Genomic DNA, 22,962 nt, shown 5'->3' with positions numbered 1-22,962 from the left:
ATGATGGTGTTGGTGAGGTGGATGATGGTGTTGGTGAGGTGGATGATGGTGTTGGTGAGGTGGATGATGGTGTTGGTGAGGTGGATGATGGTGTTGGTGAGGTGGATGATGGTGTTGGTGAGGTGGATGATGGTATTGGTGAGGTGGATGATGGTATTGGTGAGGTGGATGATGGTGTTGGTGAGGTGGATGATGGTGTTGGTGAGGTGGATGATGGCAGCCTCATCACACCTGCACTAAGTTTTTTCTTTGTAAACAAGATGTGATAGTTTCCAGTTTATGATCTGTGAATATGTACCGCAGTACCTTCGCTGTCCTGGCAGGTTTTCACCTCCTCCATATGCTCTACATAGAGTACCATTGCCTTCATACTCTCCATGCACTCTATGAAGCTCTCCCTCCCCAGTGGTTTAAACGTCATACTTTTCTGATGTATTGTTACTACCATCTTTCAGTATATTTATAAAAAATTAACAAGCTCTCTCATACTGTAAGAGAGAAACAAGCCATTTGGGAGGGAAGAAATTATCCAACAACTCACAATAGCATTTCTAATGTATTATTACTCTGTAAACCAGTTGAAAATAAAAATTTGGAATTCTTTCTTCTTTGGAAAATTACAGATTGCACTTCTGATTTTTAAATTTAATTCTAAAGATGGGAGATTTATGAAAACAAGTATTCTAAGCAAGGGAGAAATTACTGTATTGTACTGTATTTGCAAATAAAAATACACTGTATTTTATTGTACTCTGCTTGGAAATAAAAATATACTATATTAAATATGTGTTTTCTTCAAAAAATTGCAATGTCACTAGAGCAAGTTATCTTATTTCTCCATGCTGCTAAAAAAAAAAAAAAGCTGCCATTAATAACTGAATATACAGTTTACATTAGTTATCATGAAACTAAAATATAACCTAATAAGCAGTAAGAACAAATTCTTTGATCTTTGAAACAATTGCAACCCATGAAGATGTTACTGTATAAACCATTTCAAGTACACACAACACAGTCTTCACAAACCCACAAAGTAGGATTTAATTTTTGAGAATAAATTCAACAGCAACATTGTCTCTAACAATATGCTAGTGTTTTTAGCAATCTCTTATGACATGTTTGTAATAATGATGACTGCTTAAAGTTGAACTGATGTATATGTACCATGAAAACTTAACTCAGTGGTATGTATGTGCACCAGAAGTCAGCTGACAATCAACATAAAGAATGTACTTAAACTGAAGCGTTGAGAAAGAAAAAACATCACTGGCTACATCAATTTCTTATAAAAAATCTTGAGTAAAACATATAAAACTCAATGCTCCATCAAGTAAATTGAAGGAATGTTTAATAGTTTCTTCAATGGCATTGCAAAGCCATTTAACATTAGCTTCTTATTATGTACTGTATCATATTGAAAACAATTGAATTAATATAATTTAATTTTTTCTGTTATAACGAACATGCATTTTAAATGTCATTAATCCAGAAGTTAACTGCAATTTTACTCTCAACTTCAGAACGACAGTCTCTAGTGATATTAACCTACGAAAACTGCTTTACTGTGAGAAACAAAGGAGAGATGAACCAAAACCTCCACAAGTAAATTAAGAATCTTGACGAGGACGCCCCTCACGTCGTGCCTGTGTACGAGTGCGTACATTATTGTGTCCCCTACGTTCTCCATTGGCTCTCTCTGACTTCTTTCCAGAGATATTCTTTTCAACCTGTAATATAATAATTAGAATAATCCACTAGCAAGTGCAAGTCAAGAAACATTTCTGTTTTATAATCCACCAATACTACTACAGTATGAAGCAATTAATAGGATCTTACTGTACGTGCTATATTTTTCATGACAACTTATAACCTTTATAGAGGACTTTAAAGCCTCTTCAAGCAAATGCTTTGAAGCATACACAATAAAATTAATATAATGTCAAACTGTCCACTAATTCCTTTATAATAAAATGAAGAGGAAATTATGTTAAAATTCTTTACATGTAGTACTGTACTGAAAAGCTCATAGCTATACCTGTCCATCCCGGCTCAGGGCTCCATTGGCCATGTGTAGTTTGGAGGTCACACCATTTGCAATTACCCCATTGGTTTCACTCTTGTGATGGACCCGGCCATTCTTATTTTCCTTCAGCTTCCTCTGATAATGAAAAATATAAATATAATCATCATCATAATTATGATTAATATTAACAGCACAACAACTCAGTAGTCCGCATTATTTCCTCCCATCCACACTGCCCTTCACTCCTGCCTCTTTTCCTACTACCTTACTCTTCAATGAATAATATTTACTTTTTTGTTTGTTTTATTTTTCCCCTACTCGTACAATAACATTCTATATTCTATGTTTTACAATTCATCTCCATTTTCCCACTTCCAGGTGAGTGGTTAGGTAATTATGAAAACACAAGAGAACTGAAGCACTGCAGTAGACTTACTGGCAAATGCTATGCAGGGCTGATTCACAACTAACATGGTTTCATAGCTATCCAAGGAATATGCAGTAGTGCCACTATTTTGAAATTTGTTCTGCTACAGTCAGACTAATAGGTCTAAATTTATCAGACTTCAATATCATTTATCTAATTTGATCAATTACTTATCCAACTTGAAGGTAACTTAAAACCTTATTCCTTCACACATTCTTGTTTTTCAATGCAACTAAGTGGCTTCGCATAATGTTTTAAAAAACGTCACTTTCACGGACCTCATTTGTAAGTGCAAATGCCTGTAATTCATAAGTTGAGAAGCTAGTGTATGTAATATAGACATGTAGAGGGCTATTTGACATCAGTTTAAACAGCTGATGCAATCGAAAAGAAAAACAACCACACCATTCTATACATCATACTACAGTAAAGTACTGTAAATACTCTTACATGTATGTATTTAAAAATTCAGGAACAATGTGAATCTTCCCACAAATTATTCATACCTTAAGTCTGTAGGCTTGTACATAGAACTGACCGAAGAGTACAATAAAACTACTCATGTAGACCACCAGTGCATACTGCATCCATAGTGGGAAGTCACAGCCAACAACAATTGCTCGTGCACCCAGTACTCCTGCACTAGCAAACTGAACCTGAAAAAATTTTGCAGTTAATCTTTTATTATAACCCAGTAATTTATTTTACACATTCATTTGTATAATTGTATTAAGAGAAGAAACATCATATGTGACACAACATCACCGTTACACATCCAATACATTTGAATTTGGATCTACCTACAACTTTCAAATTCAATATAACTGCAATAAACTGTCAATTCTTCTGACCCATCTGATTTTTCCTACTGGTATCTGCAGTTCTACATTGTTTATTTTTATTATCACACTGGCCGATTCCCACCAAGGCAGGGTGGCCCGAAAAAGAAAAAGTTTCACCATCATTCACTCCATCACTGTCTTGCCAGAAGGGTGCTTTACACTACAGTTTTTAAACTGCAACATTAACACCCCTCCTTCAGAGTGCAGGCACTGTACTTCCCATCTCCAGGACTCAAGTCCGGCCTGCCGGTTTCCCTGAACCCCTTCATATATGTTACTTTGCATAAATGTTACATTGCATTAATACATATTAACACTTTTACTATCTCCCACATAGATTTATGTTACTGATGACAGTGTCACTCATGCAGAATATTCTTTAGGCACAGGTCCCTCACATATGCTGCGAGTGGTTAATTTTGGCTTAGATGCAAGATAACGAGTCTGTGCCAGGGGTGTGCACAATATAAAAAAAAAAATCCTACCCCACCATGACTTTGAGGTGTTTTCTAGGGTAGTTTTCATAGTTTTATTGGCTGTTTCTTGGTATCAATACAGAAGACCAGTGAAAAATGAGATGATTTTGTTCAGTTTCAGTCTGGAAGTAGCTTGAAATAGACCTCAAACTGGCTGAAATATTTTTGGTGACTTTTCTAAGGGAAAGGAAGGAAGGGGAACTATACTATGCTATACTATACAGTACAGTATAGTACAGTATACAACAATACAGTGCAGTATAGTACAACAATAATAATAATAATATAATAATACATGTATCTTTTATAGGTAGTAGGTTGGTAAACAGCAACCGCCCAGGGAGGTACTACCGTCCTGCCAAGTGAGTATAAAGCGAAAGCCTGTAATTGCTTTACATGATGGTAGGATTGTTGGTGTCCTTTTTTCTGTCCTATAAACATGCAAGATTTCAGATACGTCTTGCTACTTCTACTTACACTTAGGTCACACTACACATATATATACAAGCATACATATACACACCCCTCTGGGTTTTCTTCTATTTTCTTCCTAGTTCTTGTTCTTGTTTATTTCCTCTTACCTCCATGGTTAAGTGGAACAGAATTCTTCCTCCGTAAGCCATGCGTGTTGTAAGAGGTGAATAAAATGCTGGGAGCAAGGAGCTAGTAACCCCTTCTCCTATATAAATTACTAAATTTAAAAAGAGAAACTTTCATTTTTCTACTTGGGCCACCCTGCCTTGGTGGGATACGGCTGGTTTGTTAAAAAAAAAAATGTATCTTTATTTATCACAAGTACATGTACATGGTATACAGGCCTAGCTGACATCAGTGACATACTACTATGTATATAGAAAGCCCCTTGTTATGCAGAGCATTTCATACAAATTAGGTCCTTCTCCCAGGATGCGACCCACACCAGTCGACTAACTCCTAGGTACCCATTTTACTGATAGGTGAACATAGACAACCGGCATAGACCCCAGGGCACAGGGCACTGTACCAGGCCACGGGGCAGTATAGTATAGTGCAGTACAGTACAGTATAGTGTAACACAGTATAGTACAGTATAGTACAATACAGTATAGTACAGTATAGTATAGTATGGTATAGTACAGAACAGTATAATACAGTATAGTATAGTATAGTATAATATAGTATAGTATAGTACAGTATGGTGCAGTACAGTATAGTACAGTACAGCCCAGTATTGTACAGCACAGTATAGTATAGTACAGTATAGTACAGAATAGTATAATACAGTATAATACAGTACAGTATAGTACAGTATGGTACAGTACAGTACAGTATGGTACAACAGAGTATAGTACAGTGCAGTATTGTACTGTACTGAATGAATTAGTCTGAACAAGTGAAATTACTGCAGTCTACATGTTGCAGAGAATGTGTGCAGGTTAAAATTTTGGTGATAAGAGGATCAGGGTCTGACAGAAGAGTAAGGCATTATTACTCAAGAGTAACTACAAAAAATCAGATGATTACAGCTCCTTACATTCTCTTTATAATAAACAGACATTTATGATATTCAAAAATAAAGAATATATTGACTTGCCAGTTGAATACAGGTGATGTGTTTCTTCCACCATAAGTATTTCTGCATGGAAGGGCCCAACGCTGAAAGACCATAGTAGGCGTACATGATGACATGTACGAAGCTGTTCATCATGGCTGCTAGGAAGGCTGTAAGAAAATGCAACTAAGAAATTGTCTTTGAACAGTGTCAGTAGAATTACAGATTTTTGCCCATCCAGAAATTGAATTTCCAATAAATTTCTACAGAAATATTGTACCCAGGTCCAATGTTTCAAAGGAAAATGACAGTGATTGTTCTGTAAAGTTTAGGAAAAATAAGTATACAGAGTAACTTCCCTGACAAGTTGGCAGAAATAATTTTTTAAGATACTCCATAGCATTGGTAAATAGGTAGACTTTTTTGATGGAACAGAACCTAATAAACCTAGAATCATGGCTTCCCTAAATAAAAGCACTGCAGTAGACCTGCTGGCTCATGCTATGCAGGTCCTACTCTCAACCACTCATACACAATTCTGTTACTAAACCACTTCTTTCCTAAACAACATAACAGCATTGTAACAGGCCTACTGGCCCATGCTAGGTAAGTGGTTTTAAACCCAACCCTTCTCATGCATGGCTGTCCAGTCTATTTTGAAAGCTGCACAGGCTAGCTTTGATGACATACTTGGCAGTTTGTTACACTAAAAAACACTTCTATGTTAACAACTGCCAACACTCAGAATTAAAGGCAAGGTAAAGTTAGTTTATTTTACTAGTCGAGCTACAGGGATATTGTTATAAACCTCACTATGTACATTCAATTATGCTTCTCCACTCATTTTCAGATCAAAAACAGTGACAACTAAAATGTAAGTTATGAATACTTATTTATGACCAACTGCAAAATTTAAAAAAAAAATTTTACTTTTTTCGAGGTGTTATGAACATAACCCTATTTTTCCTTACATGTTCTTTTATCAACATATCACAATTTCACCTCAGGCACCAGTTTTCAGGAACATAACCTCCAAGAAACTGATAATTCTACTGATTTTGGTTACTATCACCTTTTTGTCTTAGAGAGACAAGATATGCTTGGGCAGGCAACCCAGTACTGTATTCTGGGAAATTCACATCTGCAATTACAATTATGAATACTGCACTGTCACTTCTGAAATCTTATCTATCAAGCCATAATCAAGGATTGTATCAGAGCCATCTCCTTTGCCCTATGGAATTCCTCAAGACATTGTTCTTGGACTGGTTTTGTTTACTGGCTTAATCTTACTGTTGGATGCCCATACAGTGGATTATCATTTTTATGCTGATGATGCACAAGTCTACAACCAGGTTCTAAATGAAGATGCAACTCTTGCTTAAAGTTTCTTTTGCTGGATATTCAGACTTGGATGAGAAACAAAAAATTTAAACTAAATGAGGGTAAAAAATTTTGACTGCCAGAGAACACCTCAGGATAATACAAATTGCAGAATTTTATTGTGATAGTCAGCTTGCAGTGAGAGATCTGAATTCTTCATTATCATCCACTCGACTCATTATCCAAATTGTTAATTCTTGTAATTTTCATATTTGTAATCCCTATGTAGTCACAAAATATCTTGATAAGAATATCTTGGTCTATATCCATATCTCTGTTTCCTCCTTAATTTTTGCAACTGTTTATTTGTATATTTGCTAAAAAGATTTCAGGTTGTATTGAATTGTGGAGCTAGACTGGATCATTTTCATCCTCACTGTTGACAGCCTCATCCTCATTGTCATAGCAGCAGCAGATGTTTCACCAAATTCTGCCTTTTCTTGCAACATTTAAATGGTCCATCTCCACAGACTATTTCCCTGAATCATGAATCTCTTGCACTCTTGATGTTTCTCCACCAATCAGACAATTTATAAACAACGCAAGCCTTTAATATGACTTTCTTGTAATGGCCAATGGTCAGGTACTTAGAGGAAGGCTAGGTTAGATGAGAGGAGAGGTACAGGTGAGATCTGAGTTGCTGAGTGGGTGATAATGAAGAAATATGAAAAAGGATTATCAGGGGATGCAAGTTCTAGAATGGTATGGCAAACCTTTTAGAAATGGTGAAGGCAAATGTTTTAGAAATGGTGATGGCATCCTTGTGGCACTTCTGCCTGTTTGTGTTGATCCTGTGCAGGATCAGATACACCTTACCCCAATCCATGAGATGCGAGATTTTCCTATGCTTTACACATTACACTGGCAATGTTGACACTATCCATTCTACATGCACATTTCTGTTCTCAGACTTGTGTGTTCTTTATGTAACTAGAAAAAATTCACATAAGACAAAGCTTCATTTTAACCCCTTGACTGTCGCAACTCCAAATCCTGAGGTGTCTCCTGGTGTCGCAAAATCCCCCCCCCCAAAAAAAAATTCTTATGAAATGATAAGAGAATCTTTTCCCGATTGAATTGACACCAAAAGAACGAAATTTGATGGAAAACTGACGAAGTTATGCTCTAGCGAAGTTAGCGACCTCGGGGATATTTACGAATTGGCGATTTCGCCCACTTTGAGCCCTATTTTTGGCTAATTCCATTGTTCCATTCGACCAAACTCAAAGCTGTTTCTCTAGAACTTCATTTTTTCTATTGATTGAGTACAAGAATCTGCCCATTTTTTTTTTATTATTATCACACTGGCCAACTCCCACCAAGGCAGGGTGGCCCGAAAAAAAAAACTTTCACCATCATTCACTCCATCACTGTCTTGCCAGAAGGGTGCTTTACACTACAGTTTTTAAACTGCAACATTAACACCCCTCCTTCAGAGTGCGGGCTCTGGTGGCCTGGTGGTTAACGCTCTCGCTTCACACGGTGAGGGCCTGGGTTCGTTCCCAGCCAGAGTAGAAACATTGGACGTGTTTCTTTCCACCTGTTGTCTATGTTCCCCATCAGTAAAATGGGTACCTGGGTGTTAGTCGACTGGTGTGGGTCGCATCCTGGGACACTGACCTAAGGAGGCCTGGTCACAGACCGTGCCGCGGGGGCGTTGACCCCCGAAACTCTCTCCAGATAAACTCCTCTCCAGGTAGGCACTGTACTTCCCATCTCCAGGGCTCAAGTCCGGCCTGCCGGTTTCCCTGAACCCATTCATAAATGTTACTTTGCTCACACTCCAACAGCACGTCAAGTATTAAAAACCATTTGTCTCCATTCACTCCTATCAAACACGCTCACGCATGCCTGCTGAAAGTCCAAGCCCCTCGCACACAAAACCTCCTTTACCCCCTCCCTCCAACCTTTCCTAGGCCAACCCCTACTCCGCCTTCCTTCCACTACAGACTGATACACTCTTGAAGTCATTCTGTTTCGCTCCATTCTCTCTACATGTCCGAACCACCTCAACAACCCTTTCTCAGCCCTCTGGACAACAGTTTTGGTAATCCCGCACCTCCTCCTAACTTCCAAACTAGGAATTCTCTGCATTATAATCACACCACACATTGCCCTCAGACATGACATCTCCACTGCCTCCAGCCTTCTCCTCACTGCAACATTCATCACCCATGCTTCACACCCATATAAGAGCATTGGTAAAACTATACTCTCATACATTCCCCTCTTTGCCTCCAAGGACAAAGTTCTTTGTCTCCACAGACTCCTAAGTGCACCACTCACTCTTTTCCCCTCATCAATTCTATGATTCACCTCATCTTTCATAGACCCATCCGCTGACACGTCCACTCCCAAATATCTGAATACATTCACCTCCTCCATACTCTCTCCCTCCCATCTGATATCCAATCTCTCATCACCTAATCTTTTTGTTATCCTCATAACCTTACTCTTTCCTGTATTCACTTTTAATTTTCTTCTTTTCCATACCCTACCAAATTCATCCACCAATCTCTGCAACTTCTCTTCAGAATCTCCCAAGAGCACAGTGTCATCAGCAAAGAGCAACTGTGACAACTCCCACTTTATGTGTGATTCTTTATCTTTTAACTCCACGCCTCTTGCCAAGACCCTCGCATTTACTTCTCTTACAACCCCATCTATAAATATATTAAACAACCACGGTGACATCACACATTCTTGTCTAAGGCCTACTTTTACTGGGAAATAATTTCCCTCTTTCCTACATACTCTAACTTGAGCCTCACTATCCTCGTAAAAACTCTTCACTGCTTTCACTAACCTACCTCCTAAACCATACACCTGCAACATCTGCCACACTGCCCCCCTATCCACCCTGTCATACGCCTTTTCCAAATCCATAAATGCCACAAAGACCTCTTTAGCCTTATCTAAATACTGTTCACTTATGTGTTTCACTGTAAACACCTGGTCCACACACCCCCTACCTTTCCTAAAGCCTCCTTGTTCATCTGCTATCCTATTCTCAGTCTTACTCTTAATTCTTTCAATAATAACTCCACCATACACTTTACCAGGTATACTCAACAAACTTATCCCCCTATAATTTTTGCACTCTCTTTTGTCCCCTTTGCCTTTATACAAAAGAACTATGCATGCACTCTGCCAATCCCTAGGTACCTTACCTTCTTCCATACATTTATTAAATAATTGCACCAACCACTCCAAAACTATATCCCCACCTGCTTTTAACATTTCTATCTTTATCTCATCAATCCCGGCTGCCTTACCTGGAGGTTACCTGGAGGTTATTCCGGGGATCAACGCCCCCGCGGCCCGGTCCACGACCAGGCCTCCCGATGGATCAGGGCCTGATCAACTAGGCTGTTACTGCTGGCCGCACGCAGTCCGACGTACGAGCCACAGCCCGGCTGATCCGGCACTGACTTTAGGTATCTGTCTTACCCCCTTTCATTTTACCTACTGCCTCACGAACTTCCCCCACACTCACAACTGGCTCTTCCTCACTCCTACAAGATGTTATTCCTCCTTGCCCTATACACGAAATCACAGCTTCCCTATCTTTATCAACATTTAACAATTCCTCTAAATATTCTCTCCATCTTTCCAATACCTCTAACTCTCCATTTGATAACTCTCCTCTCCTATTTTTAACTGACAAATCCATTTGTTCTCTAGGCTTCCTTAACTTGTTAATCTCACTCCAAAACTTTTTCTTATTTTCAACAATTACTGATTTCAATAACGTGGCCAGAAATTTGCAATTTGGCCAATTTCACGAAAATTAAAAAATATGACAATTTCAAAATAGGGTCCAGAATTAACAATGCAGACATTCCTGGCTCTAAAATAACATTTTCTTTGTTCATCAGTCAAGTCTCCAGGCCCCTCTGATATTACTCTTGCTTTCTCTTGAATTTTTATTCAAACAAAAAATAGAAGATTTACTGTTAAGCAGACTACTGCAATATTGTAATAATTGTATAAATAATGTCAACCCATTCATGACTGCATATTAGAATGGCTACTTGGACATATATTGGAAAATGACATCATTTGTTTACTTTTGAACATCGGCAAAAATCAAACATTTCCCCTACTTTGAGCTCCATTTCAAGGTTCTTGTCATAGTAAAACAAATCAAAATCACCTCTATTTCTATAAAATGTTTTCCATTCTATCAAATGAGACCAAGAAAACGAGAATACAACCATAAATACTATATGAAAATAGACCACAAAGTCGGCATTTTAATTAAAAAAATGGTCGTTTTTTTTTCTCATTATGCACTGCATGCTGAAGGTAAACACTGACCACACAGACCCATTCTCTCACATGTGGGCCTACCAGCTTTCTCCTGCTTGATTTGAAGCTGCTAGAATTTATGAGTATATACAGTGGACCCCCACATAACAATCAACTCCCAACTCGACCAATTATGTAAGTGTATTTTTGTAAGTGCTTTTGTAGGTGTATTTTTGGGGGTCTGAAATGGACTAATCTAATTCACAATATTTCTTATGGGAACAAATTCGGTCTATAACGGCACCCAAACAGACTTCTGGATTGAAATACAGTGGACCCCCGCATAACGATTACCTCCGAATGTGACCAATTATGTAAGTGTATTTATGTAAGTGCGTTTGTACGTGTATGTTTGGGGGTCTGAAATGGACTAATCTATTTCACAATATTTCTTATGGGAACAAATTCGGTCAGTACTGGCACCTGAACATACTTCTGGAGTGAAGAAATATCATTAACCGGGGGTCCACTGTAATATCGTTATGCGGGGGTCCACTGTATGTCAAAAACGGTGGCTCGTAAGACGTATACACCTACTATCCGACTTACGACCGAGTTCGGTTCTGAGAAACCGGTCATAAGTCGAAATGGACGTAAGTCGAACTTTACTACTGAATATCAACATCACATTTTTGTAATGACTTTATTTTGTTTTATTTTGGTATTTCATGTTTTACTTTACTTTTTATGCTTTTTTTTTGTTAACAAGTCGGCCGTCTCCCACTGAGGCAGGGTGACCCAAAAAGAAAGAAAATCCCCAAAAAGAAAATACTTTCATCATCATTCAACACTTTCACCTCACTCACACATAATCACTGTTTTTGCAGAGGTGCTCATTGTGAGGGAAAAGTTCAATAGATAGGAGTAGAGAGGGAGTATAGAGTAACAATAGTTTCATTTCCAGCTACTTGTTAAGGTAGGGTAAGTCAAGCTCCCGCTATTCCCGCCTTTTTTCCCCTCCCCGAAAGTGATAGTTTGACTGCCGGCTGCTTGTTAAGGTAGGGTAAGTCTAGCTCCCGCTATTCCCGCCTTTTTTCCCCTCCCCGAAAGTGATAGTTTGACTGCCGGCTGCTTGTTAAGGTAGGGTAAGTCTAGCTCCCGCTATTCCCGCCTTTTTTCCCCTCCCCGAAAGTGATAGTTTGACTGCCGGCTGCTTGTTAAGGTAGGGGAAGGCAAGCTCCCGCTATTTTTTTTCCCCCACCCCGAAAGTGATAGTTTGACTGCCGGCTGCTTGTTAAGGTAGGGTCAGTCTAGCTCCCGCTATCCCTTCCCCTCCTTCTCCCCCCCCCCGAAAGGTGACGTGTGGGGCTCCGGTCCAAACAGTAATCACTAGACTCACAGCTCCCAGCACTACTGTAAGTACATGCCTGCCTTGTATTCTAGTAGACTTATTGGTTGAAAGCTTCACTTTTGACCAATAATAAACTTAGTCCTTTCAGTCTTGTTCTAGGTTGACTGTTGTAATAATCACCACATCTTTTAGGTATTGTACTTATCATGGAGAGTGATTTCTTAAGCAGTGGGTAACCTGTCTATCTTTCCAGCTTGGATGACAGAGAGGGTCACCTGCCAATCAACGAGCAGAACTGATGGAGATGGACTAACGTCCTGAGACTTCCCCTTTTTGGATTTAATTACCTGTGCACCTGTATGAAATTGCAGGACATAACCCCTCATCATTGCAGTGGTAAAGAACATGCTTTCCTGTCATCGGGATATAATACTCACGGCTATACTGTGAAGAACGAACCGGTGGGTTGTAACCAACACCTGCGACCCCCCCCCTATCATCAGCAACGGCTACAATTTCAACAACACAGTGTCACCAGCACCAGACACCCCTATATATATTAGCGTTGAATTCAGTTATTTATATTTTTCATTTTTCATTTTCTTTAATGTAGGATTAATATTTCATATTTAAGTGTTTTATATTTTCTATATAATAAAGTGTTTATGTTTGTCTGTTATTATTTCTTTTTCTATTCACTAATTTTCCTGAGGAGGAGCCAGCCTGGGTAATACTGTCTGAAGTTGTTACAGGGCTAAGTAAGCCTTCACACTCATAACACAACAGTTTAGAAGCATATACGTATAAAGATACATAACATATCCCTCCAAACTGCTAATATCCCAAAACCCCTCCTTTAGAGTGCGGGCATTGTACTTCCCATTTCCAGGACTCAAGTCCGGCTATATAAAAATAACCGGTTTCCCTGAATCCCTTCAATAAATATTACCCTGCTCACACTCCAACAGATTGTCAGGTCCCAAATACCATTTGTCTCCATTCACTCCTATCGAACATGCTCATGCACGCCTGCTGGAAGTCCAAGCCCCTCGCCCACAAAACCTCCCTTACCCCTTCCTTCCAACCTTTTCGAGGATGACCCCTCTAATCCATTCTCTCTAAATGACCAAACCACCTCAACAACCCCTCTTCAGCCCTCTAATACTTTTATTAACTCCACATCTCCTAATTTCCACACTGTTAGTACTGTATTTTATACTGTAAGGTTTAGGATAAACACTGTGTACAACACAAACAGTTGTTTATTTCCCAGAAATTTGGCATAAAAAACACGGTCGTAAGTCGAGTGGTCGTATGTCGAGCAGGTCGTAAGTCGGATGGTAGGTATATATATGACCAAAACAGTCAAAGGGTTAATAAAGGCTTGCTCTGTCTATGTATCTGACTATAAGTCAGATTACTGTTAAGCTTATCTTTCCTATAATCACATAATTATTTGTACTTTCCACATCGTAAACTGATGAAAACTAAAAGTACGGCAGTATCAAATAATACACAAGATTTTACTCGTTCAGAAAAAAAAGTATTATACAGTATCTACTTACAGGAACCCCCGGCCACCCATTTGATGCCAATCCACCACAAGCAGAACATGGTGGAGTGATGATAAATGTGCAGGAAGGTCAACTGATTGGTCTTTTTACGCAAGATGAAGAAAAGCGTGTCTGTAAACTCTACCAGCTTGGAGATGTAATACCACCAGAGTGCTGCAGCTATCTGAGGAAGTGTTCTCTTATCACAATCATGCAAGTGACCAAAAAAACCTGAACCTTAAATATTATTAATGCACATAGGAATAGCAAAGCTCCAGTTAGTATTGGAAAAAAACTAGCAACAATCAATACAAAATGAAAGTCACCCAATAAGCAAGTGATCAAAAGAAACTTAAATGATACAAGAAAATTATATGTATCATTACCAGAGGCACTAAATTATACTATTCTTTTAATATCTCAACATTAGTTGATAAAGATACTAGCAGTAAAAAGAAACTAAGACAATGTTCTGCCTGCAGAGCAGGATTCTTCAAGTCTGATCAGACTTGAGTGAGCTTTCCAGTTACTGCTTGTGTATCTTTATCAGCAACACTGTGTTAATATTCCCATACCATAGTATATTAAGTTTGGTTCATGTGACAGTGGAGAAAATGTAGATGAAGTTAACACTACAGACAGAGCATGAGTAAGCAGTAAACCTTTAATGGGGAGGAGAAACACTTTTCACTTACCCTTTTATGTGTGACATATATTTCATATGAATAGTCCAATGTTGGATTTAAGATTAGTTAGCATTTGTGGGACTGATTTAACTTACATTTGGAATACTGGCTGATAAATTTGTTATCAAGAATTACTTCAATTATGTCTATATTATGACTGCTAATTTTCATGCTGACTGAGAATATATTTGTACAAGATTTATTTATTCATTAAAGGTAAGTGCATGTTACACTTCTTTTTATATGAAATCCCTCGACTGGTGAATAGAGGTGCCTTTCTTTTATTTATTTATGACTACATGACGTTGGCAGCTAACAGGCAGAGGCAAGCATCTCACACCACCCAAGTTTACATCAACACAACAGTGTTTTCACACACACAAGCTCCTAATATTTATACCTACACCATTAAGAACCAACACTACCTAAAAATAACTGGTATTACCTAATTATAGAACAGGTGAGGTTTGAACCCATGGCGAGTGAATCATAAAACTCCAGGCCAGTGTGTAAGCCACTCAGCCAGCTGACTACAATAAGTCATCCAACTAGATATATTTATACACCACAGGGAAGTTAGCATGGGCCCCAGTGTGACCACAAATGAAAGTTTTACAGATGAATCTCCTGCCAGTGTGGCTGTGGCAAACTCTAGCTCAAGTTCCCTCAATGATCAATGCCATCATGACTCATGATGGCATTACCTTTTGGTTATCATACAAAAAAGCACTTATTTAATGGATAGAGGCCTCATAAAAATATTAAAAGTAACAGGTACTGTATTTCGGTATTCCTTACCTAGAAAACGTTGAACAAAAATATAAAAATTGGCTCAAAAAATTCAAGCTAAGTTTAACCTTCTATCAGTAATTTGCTAGAAACACTTACCCTCATTTCATCAGGATTTGTAGAGTAGTCCACTGGCTGACAAAACCAACTGTATCGCAACCTCACAGATACCACTGCCAACTGCAAGAAAAGCTACAAGTAGTACAGTGCATATGAAAGTACACAAAAGAACCAAATTAAAGCAAACTTTAATTTGCATACCTCCCAAAATTTTCATTTACAATCATCAACTAGCAATTGTTATAGCTCTGGATCATCTTTTTTACTTCTGATTGTCAGTAGTGGATGGGCAGCTTATCATGAAGCTGTCAACTTTAATAATTTTACACACATTAAAGCTTGGGTAGAATGGTCTTGCGTCAGCTTTGGGAATGGAATGTACAGTGGACAGATTTGTTGTGCGACAGAGGTCCAGTGACTCTCAAGCTGGTCCTAGTGGCATTAAAAGAAGAAGGGAAGTAACCCCGGAAAAGGACTTGCTACCTCAAGTCGTAATGGAAGGAGATTCCCCTTCTAAACAGTAAGAAGATAATGCTCTATCCCATCAATCATCACCAGATCTTCAATAAAAGTAAGTTCACATAACGATTATTTCGCATAACAATTACCCCTCTTGCACGGATTAAAATCGTTAACCGGGGGTCCACTGTATTTGATTCACCATTTTCCTGCACAACAATATTATCCTACAAAATTTTAACATAAGAAACAAAATTGTCACTGCATAAATGCAGCAAGAATGTTAAACATTACAGGTTGGTTATTCAAATACTGTACTTCCCTACTATCACAATTGGCAGACAACATCCTAACACCAACAGAAAGCTAAACAATCCAGTTTTTAAGTCTGCAAATGCATGTACAGTGATATCACATTCATTAAGTCATTATGAATTGTCAATTAAGCTTTATCTCCAACTTCAGTGACTAATAATAATAAAAAAAGTGGTCAATGACCTACCTCCACACCAACATATAGATTAAGTAACATAACAGCCAGGTTGTAAAAAATAAGAGGCCCTCTGAGTTGCAGTGGTGCACGTGATGACATTATTCTGGGACCGAACTTGACCATGGTGAGGTAGGCAGACACAAGACCCACAGTAGGGAGTGGAGATGACATCAGTGGCCAGTTCTTAACGCGTTCATCTGCAGAAAGAACGAACATTTCCTCACTGTTCAAAGACCTCAGATGACATTCGTATACTGCATATAACACTACTTCATATACAGTGGAACCTCTACTTGCGAGCGTGTCCACATGCGAGTTTTTCCAAATATGACCAGTCGATGGTTCGATTTTTTGCTTCCATACACGAGCAAAATTTCCACAAGTGAGCAGACCTCAAGGCAGGTTCCTTGACGCTGGTGAGGGACTCTTGCTCTTGATCTTGGGAATTGTATCTCATTTGTTTGTTGGACTATCTTATTGAAACTTGGGCAATATATGATGGAAAGATGCTTATTAATGTACACCAAAAATGAAAGAAATCTAAGCATAAATAATGGAGTTCACTTCCCAGCAATTAGCCATCCCTTAGTGGTAATTTCGAATGGTTTTTATGATTGTAAACTCTTGTCCACCGCCGACACCGCCCATACCACTACATGAATGACATATTTTATTCATTTTAGAGTATATATCAGGTTTCTATGTTATTTATATTGTTTATTATGTCATATTAGATGAAGTGAGATAGATAAATAAGCCGTAGAGTTGATATTAGCAAAATTATTGAAGTACAGAATTCCACTGGAACGGATTAATTGCATTTCAATTAATTTAAATGAGGAAAATTTATTCTGCAAACAAGCAAATCCAGATGCGAGCAAGGTCATGAAACGGATTAAACTCGCAAGTAGAGTTCCACTGTATTTAAAAAATCAAATACTGTAGACCACTGGACTGTCAAGTTACAGACCACAGTTCCAGCCACATGTCCATCTTTCTGTTCATTCATGTAAAATAAATTTTACTCACCAGAAATAGTCATGGTCCACTCATAAAAATCTTGGAGCTTATGAATCTTTTCTTGGAAGACTTCCATTGTGCCAAACTGTCTTCTGAAAGGTAAAACCAATACAGTACTACTTAACATCCCATCAAATTTTTGAGAATAAAAATTATCTAGTGTTTAGTGTTAACCCGTAAACGGTCCAAGCAGATCTATGTTCACATGTGTAGTGCTACAAAAGTAGATCTACGTTTTTTTTTTTTACATATTTTCAAATGTAACAAAAAAAAAATTAGATCAAAGTTTTTTACACATTTTCAAATGTAAAAAAAACAAAAAGATGATCTACTTTTTTTACATACTTTCAAATGTTGAAAAAACGTACATATACGTTTGGACCGTTTACGGGTTAATGACCCAATGGACCACTACACTTAAGTGCAATGTAGTTTATGAGTAGAAACAAAAACATAAAAACAAAAAACTATTACTCAAAAATTTCCCTGACATGACAGCTAAGAAGACTGACATGACAGCTAAGAAGACTGACATGACAGCTAAGAAGACTGACATGACAGCTAAGAAGACTGACATGACAGCCAAGAAGACTGACATGACAGCTAAGAAGACTGACATGACAGCCAAGAAGACTGACATGACAGCCAAGAAGACTGACATGATAGTCAAGAAGACTGACATGACAGCTAAGAAGACTGACATGACAGCCAAGAAGACTGACATGATAGTCAAGAAGACTGACATGACAGCCAAGAAGACTGACATGATAGCCAAGAAGACTGACATGACAGCCAAGAAGACTGACATGACAGCCAAGAAGGCTGACATGACAGACAAACAGTGTGGCTTATTTCTGTTAAGGTTCTTTTATGTGTTTTGGCCTAGATATCATGTGTAGGGAGACTACTAAGCTGAATAATAATAATAATAATAATAATAATAATAATAATAATAATAATAATAACCATTAAGCTGAAGTCTACTAACAACATTTAAGCTGAAGTCTACTTACAACAATTAAGTTGAAGTCTACTAATGACTATTAAGCTGAAGTCTACTAACAACCATTATGCTGAAGTCTACTAACAATTAAGCTGAAGTCTATTAACAACTATTAAGTTAAGCTTTAGTCTACTAAACTATTTAGCTGAAGTTTACTAACAACTATTAAGCTGAAGTTTACTAACAACAATTAAGGTGAAATGTGCTAACAACTATTAAGCTTTAGTCTATTAACAACTATTAAGTTGAAGTTTACTAACAACTATTAAACTGAAGTCTACTAACAATTAAGCTGAAGTCTACTAACAATTAAGCTGAAGTCTAATAACAACTAAGCTGAAGTCTACTAACAATTTAGCTGAAGTCTACTAACAATTAAGCTGAAGTATACTAACAATTAAGCTGAAGTCTACTAACAATTAAGCTGAAGTCTACTAACAATTAAGCTGAAGTCTACTAACAATTTAGCTGAAGTCTACTAACAATTAAGTTGAAATCTACCAACAATTAAGCTGAAGTCTACTAACAATTAAGCTGAAGTCTACTAACAATTAAGCTGAAGTCTACTAACAATTTAGCTGAAGTCTACTAACAATTAAGCTGAAGTCTACTAACAATTAAGCTGAAGTCTACTAACAATTAAACTGAAGTCTACTAACAATTAAGCTGAAGTCTACTAACAATTAAGCTGAAGTCTACTAACAATTAAGCTGAAGTCTACTAACAATTAAATCTGAAGTCTACTAACAATTAAGCTGAAGTCTACTAACAATTAAGCTGAAGTCTACTAACAATTAAACTGAAGTCTACTAACAATTAAACTGAAGTCTACTAACAATTAAGCTGAAGTCTACTAACAATTAAGCTGAAGTCTACTAACAATTAAGCTGAAGTCTACTAACACTTAAGCTGAAGTCTACTAACAATTAAACTGAAGTCTACTAACAATTAAGCTGAAGTCTACTAACAATTAAGCTGAAGTCTACTAACAATTAAGCTGAAGTCTACTAACAATTAAGCTGAAGTCTACTAACAATTAAGCTGAAGTCTACTAACAATTAAGCTGAAGTCTACTAACAATTAAGCTGAAGTCTACTAACAATTAAGCTGAAGTCTACTAACAATTAAACTGAAGTCTACTAACAATTAAGCTGAAGTCTACTAACAATTAAGCTGAAGTCTACTAACAATTAAACTGAAGTCTACTAACAATTAAGCTGAAGTCTACTAACAATTAAACTGAAGTCTACTAACAATTAAGCTGAAGTCTACTAACAATTAAGCTGAAGTCTACTAACAATTAAACTGAAGTCTACTAACAATTAAGCTGAAGTCTACTAACAATTAAGCTGAAGTCTACTAACAATTAAACTGAAGTCTACTAACAATTAAGCTGAAGTCTACTAACAATTAAACTGAAGTCTACTAACAATTAAGCTGAAGTCTACTAACAATTAAGCTGAAGCCTACTAACAATTAAGCTGACGTCTACTAACAATTAAGCTGACGTCTACTAACAATTATCTATATATTTACACAGGTTATCACATAATGGTTAAAATAAAGCCAATAATTATTGTATACAATTACTGGTAGTAAATTAATATGATTTATTAAGTAATAATAAAGTAGATCATCACCTGGATCACTAGTAACTTAATACTTACGCTCACCTGATGGACCAAATATTACAATAATAGTGAGTATTGACTGTGCCACCACTGCCGCCGCCACTGTGCCACCGCTGCCACCACCGCTGCCACCACCCTCAAGTGTCACTCCAGCAGACGCCACTACCCACTCCTGCTCAACTACCCGCACAACACTTACACTTTATATCCACATTATTACTCTAACTTCCTCACATTTTCTACCATTTTATATGTTAACTTATTAGTGATAATATTATACTTATTGTATCCAATAAATAGGATTGGTTTGTCTAAGTTATTTGACTTCATTTTGTTGGTAGAGTTTTTGAGCGATTGAATAAAACAAGAGAGATGAGACTTGTGCAACATTTGTCTATCTTTATTGTGGAAACGTTTCGCCAGTCAGTGACTTCTTCAGTCCAATACAGAGAAGAGGAGTTTGAGGTGATCAGTCCCCCCGCCTGGAGCAACTGACTGGAGAAACTTTACCAGGATAAAGACACTCAAATGTTACACAAATGTCTCATTATTCAAGTTTTAGTCTTATTAATAATTTAGACACAAGTGGAGGTGAGGGAAGCTCTGAGAATCAAGCAAGGTGTCCCCAGATCCTACAAGCTCAGCCCCATCTACCACAATGAGCGCAAAAGAAATAATATAGAGTATGGATATTTGGAGCCAGTTCAAAAAAGTTGATTGCAACATATTGCATGGAAAGCAACTTCTTTTATCTTAAATAAATAATGACAAATTGGCAGTTCCACAGCTCAAAGCTAATTCTAATCTTCCATTAAGTTACACCAGCTTTGACAGTTTGAAACCAATCTGAAGATGCGTTCTTTGTATCACAGAAACCAGTATCTATAATTAACCAGTGCTTAATTAATATTTAAAGGCACTCACACACACGTATATATATATATATATATATATATATATATATATATATATACATACATATATATATATATATACATATATATATATATATATACATACATATATATATATATATATACATACATATATATATATATATATATACATACATATATATATATATATATATATACATACATATATATACATACATACATACATATATATACATACATACATACATATATATACATACATACATACATATGTATACATACATACATACATATATATACATACATACATATATATATATACATACATACATATATATATATATATATATATATATATATATATGTCGTGCCGAATAGGCAGAACTTGCGATCTTGGCTTAAATAGCAACGTTCATCTTGCCATATAGGACAAGTGAAAATTTGTGTATGCAATAATTTCGCCAAAATCATTCTGAACCTAATGAAAAAAATATATTTCACTGTTTGTTTAGTAGTATTAAATTATTGTAAACAAATCTAAAATATATTTAGTTGGGTTAGGCTAAAATAAATTGCGCTTGTTATAATAAGGTTAGGTAAGTTTTCTAAGTTCCTTTTGGTGCAAAATTATAAATTTTTACATCAACATTAATGGAAAAAATATATCTTTAAACGTATAAGAGAAATTTTTAGAAAGGACTTAATTTTAAATGAGTTCTTGCTAATTGACCAGTTTTACATATTCGGCACGACATTATATATATATATATATATATATATATATATATATATATATATATATATATATATATATATATATATATATATATATATATATATATATATATATATATATATATACTGAAAAATAGGCAGTTTTCAGTGTATATACTCGTGCAGAGGTAGACACATCTATACACAAATAACCTGCACATAGAAGAGAGGAGCTTACGACGACGTTTCGGTCCGATTTGACCATTCACAGTGTGACTTTAAATGGTCCAAGTTGGACCGAAACGTCGTCGTAAGCTACTCTCTTCCATGTGCGAGTTATTTGTGTATCGTTCCAGTCACTGTATTGTGCCTTTTTTTGTTATTTATAGACCCATCTAAGTGTATATACATAAATATTCGCATCTAATTACATTAACATTATGATACACATGTCTCGCGATGTATACACAAAGATATAGATCTCTGAGTGTATATATATAATGACTGAGAGAATCTCAGTAATATATATTTTTAGCAAGTATTGTGTCACCATGGAAACAGACAGTTTGGAACTGATATTCTCAGAGTTTTTTTTTCTTATATTTTTATCCCAGTCTTATTAGGGAAATTTTGGTTTCCAATAATTGGACTTTTTTCTTCCAGGGAATTGAAAGACCCACGAGAATTCGTCAGTGTTTTTTAGAGAAATATTAGAGTTCAATGAATATTTTATGAGTTGCCTAGACAGCGTAATATTGTCTGTCTAGTGTGTTTGTGATGACAGCAACAGTACCAGTAACAGCAGCAGCAACAGTACCAGTAACAGCAGCAGTAACAGTAACAGTAACAGCAGCAGTAACAGCAACAGTAACAGCAGCAGCAGCAACAGTAACAGCAGCAACAACAATACCAGTAACAGCAGCAGCAACAGTACCAGTAACAGCAGCAACAGTAACAGCAACAGTAACAGTACCAGTAACAGCAGCAGCAACAGTAACTAACAGCAACAGTAACAGCAGCAGCAACAGTAACAGCAGCAGCAACAGTACCAGTAACAGCAGCAGCAACAGTACCAGTAACAGCAGCAACAGTACCAGTAACAGCAGCAGCAACAGTAACAGTAACAGCAACAGTAACAGCAGCAGCAACAGTACCAGTAACAGCAGCAGCAACAGTACCAGTAACAGCAGCAGTAACAGTAACAGCAGCAGCAACAGTACCAGTAACAGCAGCAGCAGCAACAGTAACAGCAGCAACAACAATACCAGTAACAGCAGCAGCAACAGTACCAGTAACAGCAGCAGTAACAGTAACAGTAACAGCAGCAGTAACAGCAACAGTAACAGCAGCAGCAGCAACAGTAACAGTAACAGC

The 22,962-nt window shown here is 37.1% G+C and overlaps 1 protein-coding gene across 2 annotated transcripts; it reads right to left on the bottom strand.

Moving 5' to 3' along the window:
• Positions 1–20: 20 nt before the first annotated feature.
• On the bottom strand, positions 21–20,157 carry LOC128697877 (very long chain fatty acid elongase 4). Of its 2 annotated transcripts, none has more exons than XM_053789870.2 (9): positions 20,015–20,157; positions 17,354–17,436; positions 16,334–16,521; positions 15,412–15,492; positions 13,850–14,021; positions 5,342–5,469; positions 2,957–3,106; positions 2,036–2,158; positions 21–1,727 (listed from the first exon to the last, which is right to left on the bottom strand). In XM_053789870.2, the coding sequence occupies exons 2-9, from the start codon at positions 17,418–17,420 to the stop codon at positions 1,608–1,610; spliced, it is 1,029 nt and encodes a 342-aa protein (XP_053645845.1). In that variant the 5' UTR covers positions 17,421–17,436; positions 20,015–20,157; the 3' UTR covers positions 21–1,607. The 2 variants fall into 2 exon arrangements, with proteins under 2 accessions (XP_053645845.1, XP_053645846.1); XM_053789871.2 differs by having other exon boundaries at positions 20,021–20,157.
• Between the last annotated feature and the right edge of the window lie 2,805 nt (positions 20,158–22,962).

The sequence above is a fragment of the Cherax quadricarinatus genome, chromosome 68, assembly GCF_038502225.1.
Source record: "Cherax quadricarinatus isolate ZL_2023a chromosome 68, ASM3850222v1, whole genome shotgun sequence".
Classification (NCBI taxonomy): domain Eukaryota; kingdom Metazoa; phylum Arthropoda; class Malacostraca; order Decapoda; family Parastacidae; genus Cherax; species Cherax quadricarinatus.
Note: the sequence above shows the minus strand (reverse complement) of the source record. Positions and strands in the feature narration are given on the sequence as shown.